The 26,714-nt window shown below is 41.1% G+C and overlaps 1 protein-coding gene across 3 annotated transcripts in view; it reads right to left on the reverse strand.

The window, feature by feature from the left end:
* The window catches only part of LOC109901918 (growth factor receptor-bound protein 10), a 77,746-nt gene that overhangs the window by 44,066 nt on the left and 6,966 nt on the right, over nucleotides 1–26,714 (reverse strand). For 2 of the 3 annotated variants that reach the window (XM_031786906.1, XM_031786905.1), the window contains exon 2: nucleotides 14,114–14,234. In XM_031786906.1, coding sequence (XP_031642766.1) covers nucleotides 14,114–14,164 — 51 coding nt within the window. In that variant the 5' untranslated portion in view covers nucleotides 14,165–14,234. Of the gene's footprint in view, nucleotides 1–12,008; nucleotides 12,083–14,113; nucleotides 14,235–26,714 lie in introns of those variants that run through there. The other variant, XM_031786907.1, reaches the window with a different exon arrangement.

Consider the following 26,714-nt stretch of genomic DNA (forward strand, 5'->3'; position numbering starts at 1 on the left):
AACATTCATTTGGTTAAGACCTTATTGCATGCAGTACCAATCTGGTCAATATTGAGGTTAAAAAAACAACACAATCTCATTGCAGTGCGTGTACGCCCAAGCGTGTGCGCGAGTGTGTGTGTGTACAGGCCTAAACTTGGCTCTCCTCCTGCTGGTCTAAACCAGAACATCCCCTCAGAGCAGCGTGGGGCACTACCATGAAAAGGCAACATACCAAGTTGCCTCTTCTTCCACCCAACCACCCCATGTTTTAGGCTGGATATGAGATCATGGTAAAGAGCATAATGAACTAGAACCAGTAAGGAAGGCTCCATACTAAGCTGTTGTCTTCAGTCAAGGCCTAGGAAGCAGTTACTGTTGCAGTAAGCGGTTGTCTTCAGTCAAGGCCTAGGTAGCAGTTACTGTTGCAGTAAGCTGTTGTCTTCAGTCAAGGCCTAGGAAGCAGTTACTGTGGCAGTAAGCTGTTGTCTTCAGTCAAGGCCTAGGAAGCAGTTACTGTGGCAGTAAGCTGTTGTCTTCAGTCAAGGCCTAGGTAGCAGTTTTTATTTAACTCGCGAAGCCAGTTAAGAACAAATTGTTATTTACAATGACGGCCTACCCTGGCCAAACCCGGAGGACGCTGAGCCAATTCTGCACCACCCTAGGACTCCCAATCACAGCCGGTTGTGATACAGCCTGGAATCAAACCAGAGTCTGTAGTGATGCCTCTAGCACTGAGATGCAGTGCCTTAGACCGCCGCGCCACTCGGGAGCCTCCCAGTTACTGTGGCAGTAAGCTGTTGTCTTCAGTCGAGGTCTAGGAAGCAGTTACTGTGGCAGTAAGCTGTTGTCTTCAGTCGAGGTCTAGGAAGCAGTTACTGTGGCAGTAAGCTGTTGCTAGCTAGTTTGTCCTAGGAGATGAACATTGGGGTTGTTATTTTACCTGAAATGCATATGGTCCTTTTTTGCTGGATCTATGTAAAGTTTTGACCAGGAGTCATACAAAATTGTGTGTTCATATACTCCAATGATTAATCCACAGATAAAAGGGGAAGCCTAGTTAGTTTTTAGTTAGTTATCATTGATTAATCTCTCCTCTTTCAAGCATGTATGCTTTGTATGCTTGTGAAAACCAATGAGAAGATTGCTGCGTGTCAAGCATCTCAAATAGAACCTTGTTCTATTTCAGCGGTCGGCAACGCAGACACTCGTTGATGTGCATGGATAAAATGAGTGATAACATGTACACGTTCATTTATATTGCAACGCTTGCGCACAAAGCACGGACGGTCTGGTTTCCCTGTTGGTCCATAGCAGAAGCTTTTTAGTCTTTAGGACCGTTCAGTAGAACGGTGTCCAAAGGAGATAGTACAGGTGTGAAAAGCGAAAAGCCAATGTTCCGAGTTCTCCCCAGTGTTTATGCTAGTTGTTCGGTAGATAGGCTAGATGTTTTCTTTAAAGCAACTTTGCTTTGTTCTGCCTCAGATGTTGACCTAAACAGCAAGTAGCAGAGAACTTGATATGATTACAGGGCTTCCCACAGAAACACATACTTCCAGAGAACACCGTGTCTTCTTGGACAAAAACATAAAATAAATAAATCACTACAAAACAAGTGTGGGTTATCCATAATGTCATCACTGATTGGAGAACTCACAGTGTGCCGCGGGAACAGAATGTACTGTGGTGGACTTCTGTATTTGGCTTGCTAGGGTGCTCCCACACTCACACACACGCGCATGTCAAGACCAAGACCTCTTGATACGGCAGAAAGGCGGTAGCTGTTATAATGCCTCGGTGAGAGAGGTAATATGATTTATGAAATGGTTTTGTTGTGAAATTGAAGAGGCTCGAACATTCTTCGTAATTTTGAACACTGGTTTTCATGATCGATCCTTGATAAGTATGATTCACAACTTGAAGGAGCCCACTTCAACAACTCTACACAATCTTAGTTAGGCCTCTGGCCTATTATAACAAAACGCGTAATAATAACCCTTCGAACCCAAACCGGTTTTAATACGATCTAAATCAACTCACTGAGAAAAAGCAGCAGCAGTATAGTGGTGGCCCTCTCCAGTCTCGTCCTCCTGACTCCAAACTAATCCCAGTGCAAAGTGTCTGGACATGGTTGAAACCATCAGACTAGACAGGGCTAAAAAGGTCCAGCTACCAGAGTGTGACTGATCCCACCCACCCAGCCCCGACCGACTCCCACCCCCCAAATGGCTGCAGCCAGTGACATCCTTGCTGGGAAGGGGCCAACCATGTATGCCAGTCCCAGCGAGCCCAGGGTTCAGCTCCAGTGAGCCCCCCACCACAGCACCAGACGCACCACAGCCGAAGCCTCCAGGGAAATGAGCAGACCTTAAAAACATGGGTTTGTCTGGACTGTCAACAAAAAAGCCCAACGATCACACATCCTTTGACACCCCCTTGACAATTGACTGAATGTTAACCTTTGAACATTTGGGAGCCAAAAAATAGTACTTTGTTTTTGCATAATTCTCAGCCATGTTTAGAGGGGTGGTATGCGCACACCCATGAACAAAACGTTACCTAGGTGCTGGATCCGAGAGGACAACGTAGAACAAGAAAAGTAAATCTGCGTGCTGGAATAACGCTCCCAAAGTTTTTAATAGGACTAGGACAATGTTTTGTTGGCTTCCACAGGATAATTCTTCTCAGCCATGCCAAGTCTTCCAACAGTATTACTACTCTATATTAAAATGGGGTTGGAAACAAGCACCTGCTCAATTCAGACACGCTGAGAAGAAGCTATTGACCTAACCAATATATGTTGGGTTTAGATCAGTAAATAAAAGTACAACTACAACACTGTGATTTAGTGATGCTATCTCAAAACATGGCCACCTACATTCTACACCATAGAAATAGAATTAATAGAAGAATTCAAATTTTTCTATGATCTATTCTGCCACAAACTCAATCGTAGGCTAGGGTTAGTATGTAGAGAGGGGTCATAGTAAAGTTGGGGTCAGGTTTATAAAAAGGGAGAGATATAAGGCAGACCAGGACTAAGGTTGGGGCCAAGACAAGGTCAGGGTTAAGGGTTTAGAACAGGGACAGTGGTAAGGTTGGGGGTTTGAACAAGGTCATGCCAAGGCCAATATTAGGTTTGTGGTGTTGAAAGGGGAGTGTCTGACAGAATAATCACACATGGGTCCTTCATGGGGCTTTGCTAAGAAGCACTATGCTTTGGGATATGTTGTGTGTTGATAAGTGCAGGGGTCAGAAGTTTACATACACTCAATTAGTATTTGGTAGCATTGCCTTTAAATTGTTTAACTTGGGTCAAACGTTTTGGGTAGCCTCCCACAAGTTTCCCACAATAAGTTGGGTGAATTTTGGCCCATTCCTCCTGACAGAGCTGGTGTAACTGAGTCAGGTTTGTAGGCCTCCTTTTTCAGTTCTGCCCACAATGGGATTGAGGTCAGGGCTTTGTGATGGCCACTCCAATACCTTGACTTTGTTGTCCTTATGCCATTTTGCTACAACTTTGGAAGTATGCTTGGGGTCATTGTTCATTTGGAAGACCCATTTGCAACCAAGCTTTAACTTCTGACTGAGATGTTGCTTCAATGTATCCACATAATTTTCCCTCCTCATGATGCCATCTATTTTGTGAAGTGCACCAGTCCCTCCTGCAGCAAAGCACCCACACAAAATGATGCTGCCACCCCTGTGCTTCACGGCTGGGACGGTGTTCTTTGGCTTGCAAGCCTCCCACTTTTTTCCAAACATAACGATGGTCATTATGGCCAAACAGTTCTATTTTTGTTTCATCAGACCAGAGCACATTTCTCCAAAAAGTATGATCTTTGTCCCCATGTGCTGTTGCAAACCGTAGTCTGGCTTTTTTATGGCGGTTTTGGAGCAGTGGCTTCTTCCTTGCTGAGCGGCCTTTCAGGTTATGTCGATATAGGACTCGTTTTACTGTGGATATAGATACTTTTGTACCCATCTCCACAAGGTCCTTTGCTGTTGTTCTGGGATTGATTTTCACTTTTCACACCAAAGTACATTAATCTCTAGGAGACAGAACGCGTCTCCTCCCGAGAGCTATGACGGCTGCGTGGTCCAATGGTGTTTATACTTGCGTACTATTGTTTGTACAGGTGAATGTGGTACCTTCAGGAAATTGCTCCCAAGGATGAACCAGACTTGTGGAGGTCTACAATTATTTTTCTGAGGTCTTGGCTTATTTATTTTGATTTTCCCATGATTTCAAGTAAAGAGGCACTGAGTTTGAAGGTAGGCATTGAAATACAACCACAGGTACACCTACAGTTGACTAAAAAAATGTAAATTAGCCTATCAGAAGCTAATAAAGCAATGACATCATTTTGGGGAATTTTCCAGGCTGTTTCAACGCAGTCAACTTAGTGTATGTAAACTTCTGACCCACTGGGATTATGATACAGTGATAAATAACTGAAATAATCTGTCTGTAAACAATTGTTGGAAAAATTTGTTGTGACATACACAAAATAGATGTCCTAACCAACTTGCCAAAACTATAGTTAGATCGTTAACAAGAAATTTGTGGAGTGGTTGAAAAACGAGTTTTAATGACTCCAACCTAAGAGTATGTAAACTTCCGACTAATTATTAAGAAGATCAAGAGTTCAATTTGGACTCTCTTTGGAGGCACACAGAGTGAGAAGATGAGAATGAGAGTAGGTGTGACCTATTATTTGTTTCCACAGTAATGGGTGGATATAGAATAGCCGCCATTCCTGTATTGCTATCGTCCAGCACGAACACACCCAGTACACCCACTACAGTATAAAATAAACACAGCCCCTTTCCACATGCAGGGCTACCTCACTGAACAAGTCGTGGCCTATTCATGTTTAGGCCTAGGTTCTACTCTGGTAGGCATATTCATAATACTCAACACTGGTTCACTTTCCTCAATAACGGATGTTGTGGTTTTGCATAGTGCATTACTAACAGTCATGAGGCATTTCCTAAATGTTTAGCTCTCTATAAACCCAGCATAATCCTCACACTAAGGATCATTTAAATGCTACCTCACATTCCAGAAAAGGTCACAATTTCTCCCACCTTGAACTTCCATTGGTCATTCTATTACGTTCAAAAGTCACACTGTTTAACTCTCCTGAATAACAACAATAACAATACGTGGTCCAATTGTCATAGAGTTACATTTCATTGGATGCTAACCTAAATACAAGTGCACGGATGTATTGTGGACTAGAGGCTAGGGTGAAATGGCCTACTCTACTGCTAGATGACGTCAAACTCCTAGTCTAGTAGCCTAATTCAGTAGGATAGTTAGCCCTGCAACATCATGGTAAAGTCTAATACCAATTTAAATAGCAGATTTTATTGCTGTATGTTTATGTAGATAAGCCTCCGGTTTCCTCTGGGGTTCTCTGGTAGAGAGAGAGAGAAACACTGACCTTCTTTTACAAGTCAGGGCACATTTGTCATGTAACCCACTAGATGCCTAAAATGCATCCTGATTCAACAAACGCAGCTCAACCCAAACATTTCCTGTCGGTCTGTGTCTCAAAAATAAAGTAAAAGAACCAGATTTTTGAATTTCCCTATTTACTTCCAAGAAAAACCAGAACAAGAAAGCTTGACTTCCAGGAACAGGAAACCATATGCTTCTGCCAGAAAAATCCCCACTTCGTTCACTCTAAAAACACCTATAAAACCCAAGGCAAAAAATGTACTGCTTTGCAAAGACTGATGTGTTTCAGGGAATAAGATCAGCCTTAATGGCTACAGCAGCGTGAAGCCAGAGCCTGTGTCCCAAATGGCACGACATTCACTACATAGTGAACTTATTTTGACCAGAGCCCTATGGGTCCTGGTCAAAAGTAGTGCACTACATGGGGGATAGGATGCCAATCGGGACACAAACAGAGTCAACATGGCCCCCGACCAAATGATAAACCTATAGCTAACACACATAATATATATATATATATTTCTCTCTGCAGAACTTTGACTGATGCGAACTTTGACTCATGTTAAAATGTGCTGCTTCACAATGCCAAATTTGCATGTCACCTCTGTCACTTCCATAGAGATTTTCCTTGTAATCGTGTTCAATTCTTTGAATAGTTTAAAGCTGCAATATCTCACTTTTTGAGCGGCACGAACGAATTCACATAGAAATGTGAGTTATAGATCTATCATTCTCATTGAAAGCAAATCTAAGAAGGGGTAGATCTATTCTATGTGCACTATTTCTATGCATCCCTTGCTTAAGCTTAGTTTTTTGTGTTTTCCTGTTTTCCTTTAGTTTTGTACACCAGCTTCAAACAGCTAAAAATATAATATTTTTGGTGATGGAAAATATATTTCACAGCAGTTTAGATGGTACAATGATTCTCTACACTATACTTGCTTGTTTTGCCACAAACTGAAAGTAGGCGATTTATTACCATTTTGGTAACACTTTACTTGACACCCAGTGTCAAAACACGTTATGACAAGGTCATTACAACTGACATAACCTGTCATAATATGGTCATAACACTGTCATGACCCACATATTTACACCTGTTGTGATATATATTGAGTTATTTTATGGCTGGTTATGACACCTACATAAGAGTGTCAAAACCCACATTTATTCAAATTTGTTTTTTCCATTTCAATAAGTTTCCTTTCTTTTGAAAGTTTGCTTCTTAAATCCTTTGTTGTTGTAATGAATTCTTTACAGTCATGCTTTTTCAACATATTTTAAATAACACTGTCAAGAAGCATTACGGCCATCCTGGGTCACTTTACTTGGACTAGAAAATACACTTTATGACACTGTCAAGAAGCATTACGGCCATCCTGGGTCACTTTACTTGGACTAGAAAATACACTTTATGACACTGTCAAGAAGCATTACGGCCATCCTGGGTCACTTTACTTGGACTAGAAAATACACTTTATGACACTGTCAAGAAGCATTACGGCCATCCTGGGTCACTTTACTTGGACTAGAAAATACACTTTATGACACTGTCAAGAAGCATTACGGCCATCCTGGGTCACTTTACTTGGACTAGAAAATACACTTTATGACACTGTCAAGAAGCATTACGGCCATCCTGGGTCACTTTACTTGGACTAGAAAATACACTTTATGACACTGTCAAGAAGCATTACGGCCATCCTGGGTCACTTTACTTGGACTAGAAAATACACTTTATGACACTGTCAAGAAGCATTACGGCCATCCTGGGTCACTTTACTTGGACTAGAAAATACACTTTATGACACTGTCAAGAAGCATTACGGCCATCCTGGGTCACTTTACTTGGACTAGAAAATACACTTTATGACACTGTCAAGAAGCATTACGGCCATCCTGGGTCACTTTACTTGGACTAGAAAATACACTTTATGACACTGTCAAGAAGCATTACGGCCATCCTGGGTCACTTTACTTGGACTAGAAAATACACTTTATGACACTGTCAAGAAGCATTACGGCCATCCTGGGTCACTTTACTTGGACTAGAAAATACACTTTATGACACTGTCAAGAAGCATTACGGCCATCCTGGGTCACTTTACTTGGACTAGAAAATACACTTTATGACACTGTCAAGAAGCATTACGGCCATCCTGGGTCACTTTACTTGGACTAGAAAATACACTTTATGACACTGTCAAGAAGCATTACGGCCATCCTGGGTCACTTTACTTGGACTAGAAAATACACTTTATGACACTGTCAAGAAGCATTACGGCCATCCTGGGTCACTTTACTTGGACTAGAAAATACACTTTATGACACTGTCAAGAAGCATTACGGCCATCCTGGGTCACTTTACTTGGACTAGAAAATACACTTTATGACACTGTCAAGAAGCATTACGGCCATCCTGGGTCACTTTACTTGGACTAGAAAATACACTTTATGACACTGTCAAGAAGCATTACGGCCATCCTGGGTCACTTTACTTGGACTAGAAAATACACTTTATGACACTGTCAAGAAGCATTATGACCATCAAGTGTAACTTTACTTGGGGGGAAAAAAACAGTTCATGACACTGTCAAGAAGAATTATGAGCATCATAATGCCATACATGCCCTTATATCAGGATTCAGTCAAAAAGAGGGTGTTTTGTCCTGCTCCTGAAACCTGCTCCTGCGTTCATCCCAGTCAGCAACAGAGCATTGGGTTAGGTGCATGTGTCACAATTACAATTAAATAAATATATATATATAAAACATATTGTTGACATGTAGGTTATGATGTAATAGAATGTTTGTCTTGTGTGGTAGGTTTTTGCACACTTTTGTAGGCGTCATAACCAGCAGTAAAATAACACAATATGTGTCACAACAGGTCTAATTATGTGTCATGACAGTGTTATGACCATATTATAAAAGTTATGACACGTTATGTCAGCTGTTATGACATGGTTATGACCGTGTCATAACGTGTTATGATGCTGGGTGTCAAGTAAAGTGTTACCCTGCATAGTGCATCTTTAAATGTCACTTATTTCATTCAGAGTTTATGCCTTCACGGAATCCTATTTACATTTTACAGTCTGTATAAACTGAAACTGTAAACCATCTTGACAAATGGAAACTACTTTAGCAAGTAGGCCAACCTCTGTTTCCAAGGAATATGCCTAGTCTATTCAGTTAACTAAAACATTAAACTAACCACAATACTATTTAACACAGACTCTTGAGCTCAATACTAAGTCCACAGCTGTGTAGCAGCCATAGTCCGATGATTCATTATTACATATTTACGAATCTCATTGCATTGGCTGTTTTCGAGTTGTGGACATACAGTTGAAGTCAGAAGTTTACATACACTTAGGTTGGAGTCATTAAAACTCGTCTTTCAACCACTCCGCAAATGTCTTGTAAACAAACTATAGTTTTGGCAAGTCGGTTAGGACATCTACTTTGTGAATGGCATAAGTAATTTTTCCAACAATTGTTTACAGACAGATTATTGAACTTATAATTCACTGTATCACAATTCCAGTGGGTCAGAAGTTTACATACACTAAGTTGACTGTGCCTTTAAACAGCTTGGAAAATTCCAGAAAATGATGTTACGGCTTTATAAGCTTCTGATATACTAATTGACATCATTTATGTCAATTCGAGGTGTACATGTGGATGTATTTCAAGGCCTACCTTCCAACTCAGTGCCTCTTTGCTTGACATCATGGGAAAATGTAAAGAAATCAGCCAAGACCTCAGGAAAAAAAATTGTAGACCTCCACAAGTCTGGTTCATCCTTGGGAGCAATTTCCAAATGCCTGAAGGCACCACGTTCATCTGTACAAACAATAGTACGCAAGTATAAACACCATGGGACCACGCAGGAAGGAGACACGTTCTGTCTCCTAGAGATGAATGTACTTTGGTGTGAAAAGTGCAAATCAATCCCAGAACAACAGCAAAGGACCTTGTGAAGATTCGGTTGGAAACAGGTACAAAAGTATCTATCTCCATAGTAAAACAAGTCCTATATCGACATAACCTGAAAGGCCGCTCAGCAAGGAAGAAGCCACTGCTCCAAAACTGCCATAAAAAAGCCAAACTACGGTTTGCAACTGCACATGGGGACAAAGATCGTACTTTTTGGAGAAATGTGCTCTGGTCTGATGAAACAAAAATAGAACTGTTTGGCCATAATGACCATCGTTATGTTTGGAGGAAAAAGGGGGATGCTTGCAAGCCAAAGAACACCATCCTAACCGTGAAGCACGGGGTGGCAGCATCATTTTGTGGGGGTGCTTTGCTGCAGGAGGGACTGGTGCACTTCACAAAATAGATGGCCTCATGAGGCAGGAAAATTATGTGGATATATTGAAGCAACATCTCAAGACATCAGTCAGGAAGTTAAAGCTTGGTCGCAAATGGGTCTTCCAAATGGACAATGACCCCAAGCATACGTCCAAAGTTGTGGCAAAATGGCATAAGGACAGCAAAGTCAAGGTATTGGAGTGGCCATCACAAAGCCCTGACCTCAATCCTATGGAAAATTTGTGGGCAGACCTGAAAAAGCATGTGCGAGCAAGGAGGGCTACAAACCTGACTCAGTTACACCAGCTCTGTCAGGAGGAATGGGCCAAAATTCACCCAGCTCATTGTGGGAAGCTTGTGGAAGGCTACCCAAAACATTTGACCCAACTTAAACATTTTAAAGGCAATGCTACCAAATACTAATTGAGTGTATGTAAACTTCTCACCCACTGGGAATGTGATGAAAGAAATAAAAGCTGAAATAAATCATTCTCTCTACTATTATTCTGACATTTCACATTCTTAAAATAAAGTAGAGATCCTATCTGACCTAAAACAGGGAATCTTTACTAGGATTAAATGTCAGGAATTGTGAAAAACTGAGTTTAAATGTATTTTGCTGAGGTGTATGTAAACTTTCGACATCAACTGTATTGATTCAATGTTTATGTATTCCTATTGGTTGGTTGAATTTACATATCGATAGGTGCCATACCATTGGTTATGCTTTCAGATAGGGGGAGATCACGAACATAAATTCTTCCCAGTCTGATATTGACATGCAATTGGTAGGTCAGTCCTGAAATACATACTGTATTCTATTTTCATATTTACAATGTGTACAAGTTCACAAAGTACATGTCTTGATGTATAAATGTGTAACAGTGCCTGTTAGATATTGGGGGCATCCTGGGATGTGCTTTTGCATGTATTTGCTGGAAGAGCAAGTTAGCTAGCTTGCTCTAATTGTAATGTTTGCATTGGTTATTTCTATGCTAACAGACGAATCAGGAATCTACAGCCATCTAATGTGGTTCCTTGTGTCTATCGTCAGAAAAAACACCAATCAACTGGGATCGCTGGCTGGAAAGTCCTTCCTTTAAAAAGCTTCCCCAGTGAAAAATGTCTGGCACCGCCAGTGAACTTTCACATAACTGTCTCACTGGCTTTGCATGTCTGCCGCTGGTGGCAAAACCCAGTTACCCCTCTGGGGATCAATAAAGTTAATTTGGCAGACACTGTGACCCAAATACCTATTAGAAGCAACCCAAGAGTGAGAACGCAATCCATGTGTCCATTAACTATTAAAGATCATAAGCCTATACGGTGGCCTACATCAATTACAGTGGGGTTCGAAATTATTGACACCCTTGATTAAGATGGGCAAAAATCACGGCTGGCTAGTTAGCACGCGCTAATAGCGTTTCAAACTTCACTCGCTGTGAGCCTTGGGGCTGTTGTTTCCCTTGCTCTGCATAGGTAATGCTTCAATGTGGTGGCTGTTGTCGTTGTGTTGCTGGTTCGAGCCCAGGGAGGAGCGAGGAGAGGGACGAAAGCTATATTGTTACACTGGCAATACTATAGTGCCTATAAGAACATCCAATAGTCAAAGGTTAATGAAATACAAATGGTACAGAGGGAAATAGTCCTATAATAACTACAACCTAAAACTTCTTACCTGGGAATATTGAAGACTCATGTTAAAAGGAACCACCAGCTTTCATATGTTCTCATGTTCTGAGCAAGGAACTGAAACTTTAGCTTTCTTTCATAGCACATATTGCATTTTTACGTTCTTCCCCACACTATGTTTTTGCATTATTTAAACCAAATTGAACATGTTTCATTATCTACTTTTTGGCTAAATTGATTTTATTGATGTATTATATTAAGTTAAAATAAGTGTTCCTTCAGTATTGTTGTAATCGTCATTATTAAAAATACAAGGTTTTTTATCTATTTTTAAAATCGGCCGATTAATCGGTATCGGCATTGAAAAATCATCATCGGTCGACCTCTAGTAGTCAATGCTACTTTATTTCTAAGAATCTTTAGGGGTGTTATTTGTTAAACAAAATGTAGTTATTTGAGCAATCGTATTAGTATAAAATAATATAATTTCCCCATACAATATAGTTCAGTATTTTAATTATTTATTTTATACAGTCATTTTTGCTCATCTTTGTCATGGGTGTCAATCATTTCAGACCACACCGTATGTACTGCACTATTATATACTGTACCATCTTTGATGACAGAAGTCTATCGATCCATCACTGACTGACCCAACATGGAAACATGATGCGGCCCTCCAGATCTACCAAACAAAGAAAAACCAGACTTCTGTTCATTAGGGCACGCAACGTAAAACGCTTGAAAACCTTTAGCAACCGAAAACGAAACGTTTGTGTCCAGACCCTCCCTGTTTCAGACCATTTTCTTCCATTTGGTGACTAATGAACACGACTCAGAAGATACAGTTCTCCTTCATTGGCATCACACTGGCATCCCAGACCATAAGCAGAAACTCATAACAGGACTAAACACCTGACCTTTCACACACAGTGTTTAATTGAAAGTAGAGCTGGGATGATAAACCGGAAAATATCGATCACATTGCTGATATCGTTCATTACTATAAGTAGCCTAAACTAGAGAAATGTGACGTTTGAAATGAAATACGTTTCCTAATATGGGCGATTTTTAAAATGTGACAATTTCCATCAAACTAGTAGTTTAAAGGATCATAATTGTTCTTTTTTTATTTTTAATTGTTCTTTTTTATTTATCGTTATTGCATCAATTCGGGCAATTTATTGCGATATGGATTTTGGTCCATATCGCCCAGCTCTAATTGAAAGTACAAAAAAGAGAGACATTTCCATGCATATAAAATCCAGTTCAGTAGTCCTACTCAATACAGTAATTAAGTTGATAAGCTTTCCTTGGAGTGCTGTGGCAAACCTCCAGTCAGTTCACCCAGCTCTCTTTCGCTCTCTCTCCAACACCGCCTTGGAGCTGAGCCCAGAATCCCATAACATTTACTAGTTATATAACCCCAGGATAAAGAGGCTGTTTCTGCCCATTATTTACCAATTAAAAAACTGACAGTGTGAATGAGCCCGTCGAGGAAGAGATCAGATGCATAGGATAGCTACTTCTAGGAACTGTTAAGCTAGTTGAGATACTTTGTGTTTAGCTGCATGACTAAACAAGTGTGCCTGATACTAGAAAAGTGGACATAGCCTATTCATATTATATTCTTTAGCCTTAACCACGATGAAAGCCCAAGGGAGAGGGTGGGTGGTGGATGACAAGCTAAAATCCCCACAGCACAGGCTTCCTAAATAGCCCTTTAGGGCTGGATGGGTTGAACTCTCCTCTACAGGGCGGGTGACCAGGCTGATTGATAGTCTATTTCCCACTGGACTGGGGTTGAAGTGCTGCACGTGGAAACAAACAATGTAAAAAACAATCCGGTTAATCCATTGATTGAGACCACTGCTGATGGTCTTACGTCGGGTCCAGATTCCCCATGCTGGGCCAGGCACCATGTGAATCACCATCGATGTATTCAGCCCAAAGGAATGTGCGTCCATGCCACTGCCATTCATTGGCTCTTCTGTTTTCATTCATGCTCTGCCACTAAATCTATTGGCCATGACAGGTACATTCACAGCAAGGTTTTTTTGTTACGTCCCAGCTGAGAGAGTGGGGCTCTGGTTTTAACCTCTCGCTCCCGTCTTCCCTCAGCTCTGGCTCTGGGGTGAGGGAGGGCTTATAGCAGGGGAACTGGGAGTGTTTAAACAGTCTTTTCCTAACCACTCCATGTATAGTTTTATATACAGTTCCATATGTTAGATGCATATAGAGCGTTTTATTATTTTTACGTTTATGACTTGTGTAAATAAGAGTTCCAAATCCCAAATGGTGCTGCTTCAGCAAACACTAGAATATTACCACAGCTAATAAAGAGCTTATAAAATATGTCAGACCTGGGTTCAAATAGTATTTGAAATCGTTTTAACACTTGAACTTGCCTTGTGAAAAAATACCAATGGAATACTCACAAAAGTGAAAACCCTGCCCAACTGGCACTGCAGCCAGGCTCAAGTAAACGCTCAAAGTTACTGAAAGAAAATAAATAATATTTGAAGCTAGGTCTGATAGATGGTGTGGTTAAACTATGGTCTAAGCCAATAGTTTCAACAGAAAACATCACAGTAGTAAATTTGAGTAATTGTAACATTCGTAATTGCTATTCCAAATGAATTGATATCTCTGACACATTACAATTCTAGAAATATAGATGGTACAAAACATCTAGTAAAAGACATGTATTAATTACCTGATAATTTGGATGGTGTAGAAAATAATCTGGACATCCGGCTACAGCCATGCTATGGAGCTATTTATCAATCACTGCTCTTTGGGTTTTCCCATTCACTTTTGATAGATGATGCAAGAACCTGTAAAAGAAAACAGAAGAAATTAATGATTAATTAAACTAGATATGCAAAAATGTAGCTAATGGGTCCACAATAAAACAGTTTCTGGTGATCTTTTACAATGATTTTTACTGTATCAAGGATAGCATACACAAGATGTTTTGGGTTTAACATCTTTCTTCGGTGTGTAGCTTCATGATGGACGTGAATTAAACAAAAAATGCTTCAGAAGGAAAAGGAAGTCTCAAACAGTGGAGACTAATATAGCACATCTTAACCAGAGGTCGGCCGATTAATCGGAATGGCCGATTAATTAGGGCCGATTTAACGTTTTCATAACAATCGGAAATCGGGTATTTTTGGGTGCCGATTTTTTTAATATATATTTTTAAATACCTTTATTTAACTAGGCAAGTCAGTTAAGAACACATTCTTATTTTCAATGACGGCCTAGGAACGGTGGGTTAACTGCCTCGTTCAGGGGCAGAACGACAGATTTTCACCTTGTCAGCTTGGGGGATCCAATCTTGCAACCTCACAGTTAACTAGTCCAATGCAATAACAACCTGCCTCTCTCTCGTTGCACTCCACAAGGAGACTGCCTGTTACGCGAATGCAGTAAACTAAGGTAAGTTGCAAGCTAGCATTAAACTTATCTTACAAAAAAGAATCAATCATAATCACTAGTTAACTACACATGGTTGATGATATGACTAGATATTATCTAGCGTGTCCTGCACTGCGTATAATCTGACTGAGCATACAAGCATACAAGTATCTAAGTATCTGACTGAGCGGTGGTAGGCAGAAGCAGGCGCGTAAACATTCATTCAAACAGCACTTTTGGGTGTTTTGCCAGCAGCTATTCGTTGTGCGTCAAGCATTGCGCCGTTTATGATTTCAAGCCTATCAACTCCCGAGATGAGGCTGGTGTAACCGAAGTGAAATGGCTAGCTAGTTAGCGCACGCTAATGGCGTTTCAAACGTCACTCGCTCTGAGCCTTGCAGTGGTTGTTTCCCTTGCTCTGCATAGGTAACGCTGCTTCGAGGGTGGCTGTTGTCGTTGTGTTCCTGGTTCGAGCCCAGGGAGGGGCGAGGAGAGGGACAGAAGCTATACAGTTACACTGGCAATACTAAAGTGCCTATAAGAACACCCAATAGTCAAAGGTTAATGAAATACAAATGGTATAGTGGGAAATAGTCCTATAATTCCTGTAATAACTACAACCTAAAACTTCTTAACTGGAATATTGAAGACTCATGTTAAAAGGAACCACCAGCTTTCATATGTTCTCATGTTCTGAGCAAGGAACGGAAACGTTAGCTTTCTTACATAGCACATATTGCACTTTTACTTTCTTCTCCAACACTATGTTTTTGCATTATTTAAACCAAATCAGATTTAAAACTTTAAAACAGAAACAGCGACTGACACAATGATGATGTTATTCCAAGCCCTTCAGCCAATACTTTGCTGGTGCTTCCTGTGAGTGTTGACATGTAGCTAAAGCCTCGTCCAATACCTGGGTCAAGACAGGAGAAAGTTCAACAACAAGTTGGACCTTTGGTCTATTTGAACATCTTAAAGTCCGTATCCTATTAACCTCTTGATAGCCTACATCTACAAATACTTGTAAACATTTCCCCTGAAAAACAGGCCCTATACATGACACAGTCATCTGCAGGCTTAGGCCTAGCAAAGTTTCTCACTGAATGAAGCTGAATGTCTTTTTTGGGAGTTCTCCCCCCCAACTCAAACCACAATTACCTTAGAATACTTTTTCATACATGTACAGTTAGACCAGAATCATAGATTTTGCAAGTTTGGACGTATACACTGGTTGGAAAATACATTAGGAACAACTTCCTAATATTGAGTTGAACAACCCTAAGAACAGCCTCAATTCGTTGGGGGGTATGGACTACAACGTGTTGAAAGCGTTCCACAGTGATGCTGGCCCGTGTTGACTCCATTGCTTCACACAGTTGTGTCAAGTTGGCTAGATGACCTTTAGATGGTGGGCCATTCTTGATAAACACAGAAAACTGTTCAGCGTGAAAAACCCAGCAGAATTGCAGTTCTTGACACATAAAAATGTGATTGAGAAAACGAAGAGAAAAAAAGCTCACATTTTCAAACAGTACATTTATATTTTCCTATGGGGATATACACTTGCGTGAGTTTCCCCCCCCCCTCGCCTGAGTAGCCTCATTTCACTGCCAAAATAAAATTCAACCATCTAGTGTTCAGCAAAATGACAACACAAGGTCAAATACAGGTAGTCTAATCAAATAATTAACATCCAATGACATTAATCGTTACTCTCTCGCAGGAAACCTTCACTCTTGCGCAGACATTTAGAAACGAAACATGACCATTTGAAAAATAAGCCACGGGAGTTTGAGCGAGAATATGGAGCGACTTTCGAGTAGTAAGACATGTATAAACGCAACATATACCATTAATAAGAAGGGGCTACAAGCGTCTTATATGGTGAGTTACCGAGTGGCTAGGACACACAAGCTTAAATGTGATTCTTCCTGCTGGCGCGGATATGGAGGTGACAATGCTGGGGGAAAAGGCCAAAAAAAACTATACAGACAATGCCTTCATCAAACAACACGGTTTCACGACGCATCAGTGACATGGCAGGTCATGTTTTGAAACAATTACTGCTTCGCATACAAATCAGTGAATTATATGCCTTACAGCTGGATGAGTCAACAGACGTGGCGGGCCTGGCACAGCTCCTGGTATATGCCCGTTAGTTTTATGGCGGATCAATTAAGGAAGACATTCTCTTCTGCAAACCAGGACATGAGGATATGTTTAAAGTACTGGACAGATGTGACATCAAATGGACTTTGGCGGTCAAGATGTGTTGATACACCCCCTGTCCGGGGGTGTCCTCGGATGGGGCCACAGTGTCTCCTGACCCCTCCTGTCTCAGCCTCCAGTATTTATGCTGCAGTAGTTTGTGTCGGGGGGCTAGGGTCGGTTTGTTATATCTGGAGTACTTCTCCTGTCCTATTCGGTGTCCTGTGTGAATTTAAGTGTGCTCTTTCTAATTCTCTCTTTCTCTCTCTCTCTCGGAGGACCTGAGCCCTACGACCATGCCTCAGGACTACCTGACATGATGACTCCTTGCTGTCCCCAGTCCACCTGGCCGTGCTGCTGCTCCAGTTTCAACTGTTCTGCCTTATTATTATTGGACCATGCTGGTAATTTATGAACATTTGAACATCTTGCCCATGTTCTGTTATAATCTCCACCCGGCACAGCCAGAAGAGGACTGGCCACCCCACATAGCCTAGTTCCTATCTAGGTTTATTCCTAGGTTTTGGCCTTTCTAGGGAGTTTTTCCTAGCCATCGTGCTTCTACACCTGCATTGCTTGCTGTTTGGGGTTTTAGGCTGGGTTTCTGTACAGCACTTTGAGATATCAGCTGATGTACGAAGGGCTATATTAATACATTTGATTTGATTTGAAATACGTTTTGGACACCACAGTGAAAACGGTTAACTTTGCTAAAGCAAAGCCCTTGAACTCTCGTTTATTTTCTGCATTATGCAATGATATGGGCAGCGACCATGTAACGCTTTTACAACATACAGAAGTGCGCTGGTCATCAAGGGGCAAAGTATTGACATGTTTTTTGGAATTGAGAGACGAGCTATTTTCACTTGTCTGACAGCTTGCATGATGACGAGTTTCTCACACAACTGGCCTATCTGGGTGATGTTTTTTCTAGCCTGAATGATCTGAAACTAGGATTACAGGGACTCTACGCAACTATATTCAATGTGCGGGACAAAATTGGGGCCATGATTAAGAAGTTTTTTCTGTCTGCATTAACAAGGACAACACACAGATCTTTCCATCATTGTATGATTATTGTGTGTGCAAATGAACTCAAGCCTATGGACAATGTCAAATGTGATATAGTGAAGCACCTGAGTGAGTTGGGTGCGCAATTACCCAGGTACTTTCCCGAAACGGACGACACAAACAACTGGATTCGTTATCCCTTTCATGCCCTGCCTCCAGTCCACTTACCGATATCTGAACAAGAGAGCCTCGTTAAAATTGCAACAAGCGGTTGTTATGTTTAATAAATATATATAAATGTATAGTATAGTGTGTGTGTGGCAGGCCCACAATGTTTGGATTTGCAGTAAGCCTAGACTGTCCCATGCCATGTAGTCATGGACTGCCACACACACACATGGACAGGAATTGTCAGGATTTTCAGGCTGCCTGATTACATAAGAAAGTGAGAGTGAGACAGAGAGAGAGAGAGAGAGAGAGAGAGAGAGAGAGGCCTCCTTTTGTTGTAGGTATCTGCTGTTAATTTATCAGCAGGGGAAATACAGTAGCACAGCATTTTCATTCAGCACCAGTTCTGCCTTCCACTCTCATCAGAACTAGAGCCAGGCAGGCCCAGGCCTTGATGCTGAGTGGAACTGACTGAACAGTTTGAGTTCCTTGAAAAAGATGTCTGTTCCACTGGGTTGCGGAGGCCCTTGCCAATAGCTTCAGCAGAAAAGTAGTGGGCAGATTCCATGAGCTTTTTTCCTCATGCTGCCTCTCTCTAAGATTGACAAACGAATGCAGCAAAATCTTCTCCTGGTGTTCTTAAATACTGACTTAAATAGAAAAACCTAGAGAAACAGGCTTGGTAGGGTGAGGTAGCAGAGATAAGGTCTGATGTGAAAAAGTACAGCGCATTTTCTTGGACCCTCATCATCGCCATCTTGAGTAGTCAAGCAAACTTCAGCTTGGCAAACATTTATATTCAAATATTGTTGTAGCTCAAACAATGAATTTATAGCTTACAACAGTTCCTCCAAGCTCCTTAGAATTAAATAACTGTGTATGTTCAGCATTACAGTCCGCCAAACCTGATAATAAAATATGAATTATCCCCAAAATAGAAAAAGCTAACTGGACATAAATTACATTAAAAGTCCTGAGCAACTGTCATCGTTTCCAATTTGTTGAGAAAGCACAGCATGAACAAAGTTTCTAACATGCAAATAATGATCCACTCATGAGTTTATCTGCAATAAAGAGCTTGGCACTTGGATCAATAGAACCACTGAATGGGCTCACTTGTAATTAGTGTGTGTGTGTGCGCTCTGTGTGTATGCACCGCGCTTTGAACTGCTATGTGTGTCTCAGTCCCGGTCTGTGTGTGTTGCCCCACCGACGTAAGAGCCAAGGTTAATTCATACTGTCCTGTACAGGTGATCTTGAGAACACATTGATCTCTTGCCCTTCGCCTATGACACTTAACAGTAAAGCACTCATCATAAAGCTGGTCTGAGAGGAGAGGCACACTATGTGTGATAAATACTCTTTGCTGTGAGATATGGCTGGAAGGGCTTTCCTCCATGAATAAAATCAGAACATTCTAGTGTGTTCTTATGACACGTGCCTTGGGGGTTACTTGCCATTATTGGACAAATTGACAAAAAACATATATCTTTGTTTAATCATTCCTTTTCAGAATCAATGTCATTCTGGGTGTATTGGGGGGGGGGGGGGGGGGGGGGGGGGGGTAAAGGGCCTTTGATTTCACTCATTCCACTTGAACAGAATAGTGAAATATGATTAACTGTGACCTTAACGGAACAATTAGCCCCAAAGCATAGATCAACTAAAACGGTTGGGGACTTTAGAGCACCGTGTGCCACTGGTACTGTACGCATCTGTACTAATTAGAGAGATTGTTGCTCAAGCTTGGATGAACGAAGAATGTAACTTCAAACCGAGCCTTAACAATGGGCATCTTCATCACAGCTAGGCCTAATTATTACAGCCGTGTGAGAGCGGAGAGAGAGAATGCTAACTATTAGCCTTAACTATTAAAGTAAGGAGTTCTCCTTCTCCACTGGGCTCTTATTCAACAAGACAAATTTATTCTGTCTGCTTGTGAGATTTCAAGTCAACATTTCTCCATGCCAGGGAGGGAGGGAGGGGTGCAGTCAGAGGTTTGAGATCTATTCCTCGGGCTGTGCTCATGTTTCTCTTGCAGTTAACTCCTTCTGTTGTCTTTGTTGGTCTAGTCACACAGAGCTAGAGAACAACAGTAGGTCTATACTGTACGTGACGGTACAACTATGTTGTGACAATCAATGTCATCTTAACATGCGGTGGAAAAGGGGCACCTAACAACATAGCTACTAGACTGTACTTGGTCCTTGACGTTATGATGAGAGCTGACTGCATGCATTTCATTGTGGATTCATTCTTCATGTGCAATATAGGAACTATGCAGTAGCCCTACTGTGGCAGGCTCTGGGATGGCTTGTTTGCTTTGCTTGGTCATTATGCTACAGTAACAAGTTCATATGTGCTTATTCTTTATGTTCTAGATTTCAACCACACATTGACAGTCGGTGGTGAGATGGCTTGGTTTGCTTGGTACAATACAGTAAGAACATCATGTGTGCTTTTACACTGTGAGGGGAAAGCTTTAATATCCTGCAGTGATTCGCACCAGAACAGAGGCAAAGCCCAGGCTTGGGATCATCAGGGGCGCTGGCTATTTAAAGTAAAGCCTAATTGAAAGTGAACCAACATTTCCCTGAAGAGAAGAGATCTCCTCTTTTGCATGTCACTGCTGGTTTTAAGGCCCAGGCTGGGACCAGAGATGGGCGTTAAGGAGACTTCACACTAACTGATTGGTCAGTCAGTGGCTGTGATTCCATGCAAAGTTGTATCAAATAGGCTATAGGCCTCAAACTAGAGAACGACCGACTATGATTTTTCAACGTTGATACCAATATTGATTATTGGAGGACCAAAAGAAGCCGATACCGATTAATCGGACGATATATATATTTGTAATATTGACAATTACAACAATACTGAATGAACAATAAACACTATTTTAACTTAATATAATACATAAATAAAATCTAATTTAGTCTCAAATTAATAATAAAACATGCCAAATTTGGTCTAAATAATGCAAAAACAGTGTTGGAGAAGAAAGTAAAAGTGCAATATGTGCCATGTAAAAAAGCTAACGTTTAAGTTTCTTGCTCAGAATATGTGAACATATGAATGCTGGTGGTTCAATATTCCAAGTTCTTCAATATTCCCAGTTAAGAAGTTTTAGGTTGTAGTTATTATAGGAATTATGACGAGTCAACTATTTCTCTCTATACCATTTGTATTTCATTTACCTTTGACTATTGGATGTTCTAATAGGCACTTTAGTATTGGCAGCCTAATTTCAGGAGTTGATAGGCTTGAAGTCATAAAAAGCACTGTGAGCAAGCATTGCTAAGAGCTGCTGGCAAACGCAGTAAAGTTTGAATGAATGCTTACGAGCCTGCTGCCGCTTACCACTTACCACCGCTCAGTCAGACTGCTCTGTCAAATCATATACTTAATTATAATAAACACAGAAATACAAGCCGTTGGTCATTAATATGGTTAAATCTGGAAACTATCATTTTGAAAACAAAACGTTTATTCTTTCAGTGAAATACGGAACCGTTCCGCAACCCTAAGTCTAAATATTGCACAACCTTCAATGTTATGTCATAATTAGGTACAATTCTGTAAAATTAGTTCTCAACGAGCGAGGCGGCCCAAACTGTTGCATATACCCCGACAATGCGTGCAATGAACGCAAAAGAAGTGACACAATTTCCCTAGTTAATATTGCCTGCTAACATGAACTAGATATGCAGGTTTAAAAATATTTACTTCTGTGTATTGATTTTAAGAATGGCATTGATGTTTTTGGTTCAATGATTGTGCTATTTTGCGAATGCGCTTTTGTTAAATCATCCCCCGTTTGGCTAAGTAGGCTGTGATTCGATGATAAATTAACAGGCAACGCACTGATTATATGCAACGCAGAACAAGTTAACCTAGTAATATCATCAACCATGTGTAGTTAACTAGTGATTATGTGAAGATTGATTGTTTTTTATACGATAAGTTTAATGCTAGCTAGCAACTTACCTTTGCTCCTTGCTGCACTCGCATAACAGGTGGTCAGCCTGCCACGTAGTTTTCTTGTGGAATGCAATATAAATCGGCCATAATCAGCATCCAAAAATGCAGATTGACGATTGTTTTGAAAACTTGAAAATCGGCCCTAATTAATTGGCCATACCTCAAACCTCTAGGTAAAAAATATGTACAAATGCCTCCAACTACAAACACCCTTATGATATGCATGACATAATGCTAAACTTAACATAGGGTAAACAGAACATCTTAAAATAGATACTTGAGCAAATTGAATGTAATATATATATACATATATATATATACATATACATATACATATATATATACATATACATATACATATACATATATATATATATATATATATATATATATATATGGTCCTAAACTTCAGGAAAGTAGAAAACTGCTAACACATTCTCTTGAATAGGCCTACATTCCATTAAATACAGTGTGAGTGGGAAATATTAAACTTTTAACCTCATCTTTCTGGGCCAAGTAATTGAAGTAAAGCAGAAATCTATAAACTTCTTATGCTCAGGCTGCCAAATATTTCCTTGTAAACGGAGTTGGTGGGTTGGGTTCTCTGGGACCTGTCTGTGTTCCCTCCTCACCTCACACTGCCCAAATGCATAGCATTCACAGGGCTATACATTCCCCTCCTTTCCAAATTGGGCACACTTCAAAATAGTAGGGCTATTTATAGTTCTGGCCGTCCAGAATCATAACAGCAACCTGTGCAGCAGACCTGTACACAAGTCAGTCTAGTCATTACTACCCAGTACGTTTACAGCACTATGCATACAAGCCTGAGATCTGTGAGGTAGGCCTGTGGACGTTGGCGAAAACATTGAAATGGGCATATAGGCCTAGATGTGTAAACTTGAAATATAAACAACTGGTATTTCTTACAGTCTGAGCTTTCGGACAAAAATAGTATGACTAAGATCAAACTGAAAGTCAATTGCAGTTGAATTGCTTTGATGTCTTCTTTTTTTAAAGAAACATTTATATGAAATAGCCTAACTCTGTCCTTCCGTCTTGAAAAACAGTTCAAACACAACCACTGATAGGGCTTGGTTCTCAAATGCAAAGAATAATGGTGACCTCAAGGTCCATCAAAGATAAAGGATTAGTACTAATATGCATTGAAAACCACTTGTTGGGTGATAACATTCAAGAGCGTGACAATCTTCTAGTGGCATTGTTTCTTCAAACAAAACAAAACGCTTCACTGTATGTTGAGCAAACAGTAAATTATGCAACCCTGCATTCTGGCCCACCTTAAAGCCACAATCTGTGTTTCAGCCCATTAATTGAACAGCAGGAAATATCACATATTGTGCCTGAGAATACATAGGCCAGCTTCCACCTGAGTAGATGAGGCCCGGTCTTGCAGACTGTTACGTTGTCTGCCTGCTTTACTGTCTGCCTACTAACCTACTACACTGCCTGCCTGCCACACTAGTTGCCTGCCACACTGCCTGCCTGCCTGCTTGCAGATCATCCCCTCCATACCACATGATCGCTGGATGATCTCACTGCAGTCCTCTGGAATGCTGGGAGCAAATTCTTTCCACATAGGCTGTTGGATTAAAAAAAGAGCAATGCCCTGAATGGTATGCACTGATTTGTAGGCCAAAGAGTAGTGATGAGAGAAGGCCCTCTGGCAGTGTGCAAGCCGGGGCACTGGCCTGTTCAGCTGTGGAGCTGAGCTGCTTGGACTATGAGTGGAAACGGAAGCTGGAGCTGGGCTGGATGAGAGCTGGGGCTGGGGAGCCGAGCTACCTGGGAGGGGAGCTGGGCTGAAGCTGCAGGGAAGCTGGGGCTTGAGGGGTTGGGATGGGGCAGGGACTCGGCTGGAGATGCTGGGGTTGGGGAGCTGGGACTGCGGCCGGAGCCCCTCAGGGGTGTGTACTTAGTCCCCTCCTGGTCTCCCTGTTCACCCAAGGCTGCGTGGCCAAACACAACTCCAACACCATCATTAAGTTTGCTGACGACACAACAGGCCTGATCACCAACAGCTACGAAACAGCCTATAGAGAAGAGGTCAGAGACCTGGCAGTGTGGTTAAGAGCTTGTAAGTAAGCATTTACTTACAAGTAAGGTCAATACATGTTGTATTCGACGCATGTGACAAATAACATTTGATTTGAAGGACAAAGCGAAAACAGGTTTTTAGAAATGTTTGCAAATTCATTACAAATAAATAACAGAAACACCGTATTTACATAAATATTCAGATACTTTGCTATGAGATGCAAAATAGAGCTCAGGTGCATCCTGTTTCATTTATCATCCTTGAGATGTTTCTGCCACATGATCGGAGTCCACCTGTGGTAGATTCAATTGATTGGACATGGAAAGGCACAGTGCATCAGTGCAAAATCCAAGCCATGGGGTCAAAGGAACTGTCTGTAGTAGAGGTCGACCGATTAAATCGGCATGGCCAATTAATTAGGGCCGATTTCAAGTTCTCATAACAGTCGGTATTTTTGGGCGCCGATTATAGCTGATTTCATTGCACTCCACGAGGAGACTGCGTGGCAGGCTGACCACCTGTTACGGAGTGCAGCAAGGAGCCATGGTAGGTTGCTAGCTAGCATTAAACTTATCTTATAAAAAACAATCAAACTCCACATGGTTGATGATATTACTAGTTTATCTAGCTTGTCCTGCATTGCATATGTTCAATGTGGTGCCTGTTAATTTATCATCGAATCACAGCCTACTTCGCCAAACGGGTGATGATTTAACAAGCGCCATTTGCGGGAAGAAAAGCGCTGTCGTTGTACCAATGTGTACCTAACCTAACCATGAACATCAATGCCTTTCTTAAAATCAATACACAAGTATATATATTTTTTAACCTGCATATTTAAATTAATGTTAGCAGGAAATTGTGTCACTTCTCTTGCATTCTGTGCAAGCAGAGTCAGAGTATATGCAACAGTTTGGGCTGCCTGGCTCATTGTGAACTGTGTGAAGACCATTTCTTCCTAACAAAGACCGTAATTAATTTGCCAGAATTTTACATAATTATGACATAACATTGAAGGTTGTGCAATGTAACAGCAATATTTACACTTAGGGATGCCACCCGTTAGATAAAATACGGAATGGTTCCGTATTTCACTGAAAGAATAATTGTTTGTTTTCGAAATGATAGTTTCCGGATTTGACCATATTAATGACCTAGGCTCATATTTCTGTGTGTTTATTATATTATAATTAAGTCAATGATTTGATATTTGATAGAGCAGTCTGACTGAGTGGTGGTAGGCAGCAGCAGGCTCGTAAGCATTCATTCAAACAGCACTTTCCTGCGTTTGCCAGCAGCTCTTCGCTGTGCTTCAAGCATTGCGCTGTTTATGACTTCAAGCCTATCAACTCCCAAGATTAGGCTGGCAATACTGTAGTGCCTATAAGAACATCCAATAGTCAAAGGTATATGAAATACAAATGGTATAGAGAGAAATAGTTCTATGATTCCTATAATAACTACAACCTAAAACTTCTTAACTGGGAATATTGAAGACTCATGTTAAAAGGAACCACCAGCTTTCATATGTTCTCATGTTCTGAGCAAGGAACTTAAACGTTAGCTTTTTTACACAGCACATATTGCACTTTTACTTTCTTCTCCAACACTTTGTTTTTCTATTATTTAAACCAAATTGAACATGTTTCATTATTTATTTGAGACTAAATTTAATTTATTTATGTATTATATTAAGTTAAAATAAGTGTTCATTCAGTATTGTTGTAATTGTCATTATTACAAATATATAAAAATCGTCCGATTAATCGGAATCGGCTTTTTTGGTCCGCCAATAAATCGGTATCTGTATCGGCGTTGAAAAATCATAATCGGTCAACCTCTAGTCCGTACAGCTCCGAGACAGGATTGTTTTGAGGCACCGATCTGGGGAAGGACACCAAAAAAATTTGGCAGCATTGAGGGTCCCCAAGAACACAGTGGCCTCCATCATTTTGGAACCACCAAGACTCTTCCTAGAGCTGGCCAACCAGCCAAACTAAGCAATTCGGGGAGATGGGCCTTGTTCAGGGAGGTGACCAAGAACCTGATGGTCACTCTGAAAGAGCTCCAGAGTTCCTCTTTGGAGAAGGGAGTAGCTTCCAGAAAGACAACCAAATCTGCAGCACTAAACCAATCAGGCCTTTATGGTAGAGTGGCCAGATGGAAGCCACTCCTCAGTAAAAGGCACATGACAGCCCGCTTGGAGTTTGCCAAAAGGCACCTAAATGACTCAGATCATGAGAAACAAGATTCTCTGGTCTGATGAAACCAAGATTGAACTCGTTGGCCTGAATGCCAAGCGTCACGTCTTAAGGAAACCTGGCACCATCCCTACAGTGAAGCACAGTGGTGGTAGCATCATGCTTTGGGGATGTTTTTCAGCGGCAGGGACTGGGAGATCCTTCATGAAAACCTGCTGGAGAGCACTCAGGACCTCAGACTGGGGCAAAGGTTCACCTCTCGA

The sequence above is a fragment of the Oncorhynchus kisutch genome, linkage group LG13 (assembly GCF_002021735.2).
Source record: "Oncorhynchus kisutch isolate 150728-3 linkage group LG13, Okis_V2, whole genome shotgun sequence".
Lineage (NCBI taxonomy): Eukaryota > Metazoa > Chordata > Actinopteri > Salmoniformes > Salmonidae > Oncorhynchus > Oncorhynchus kisutch.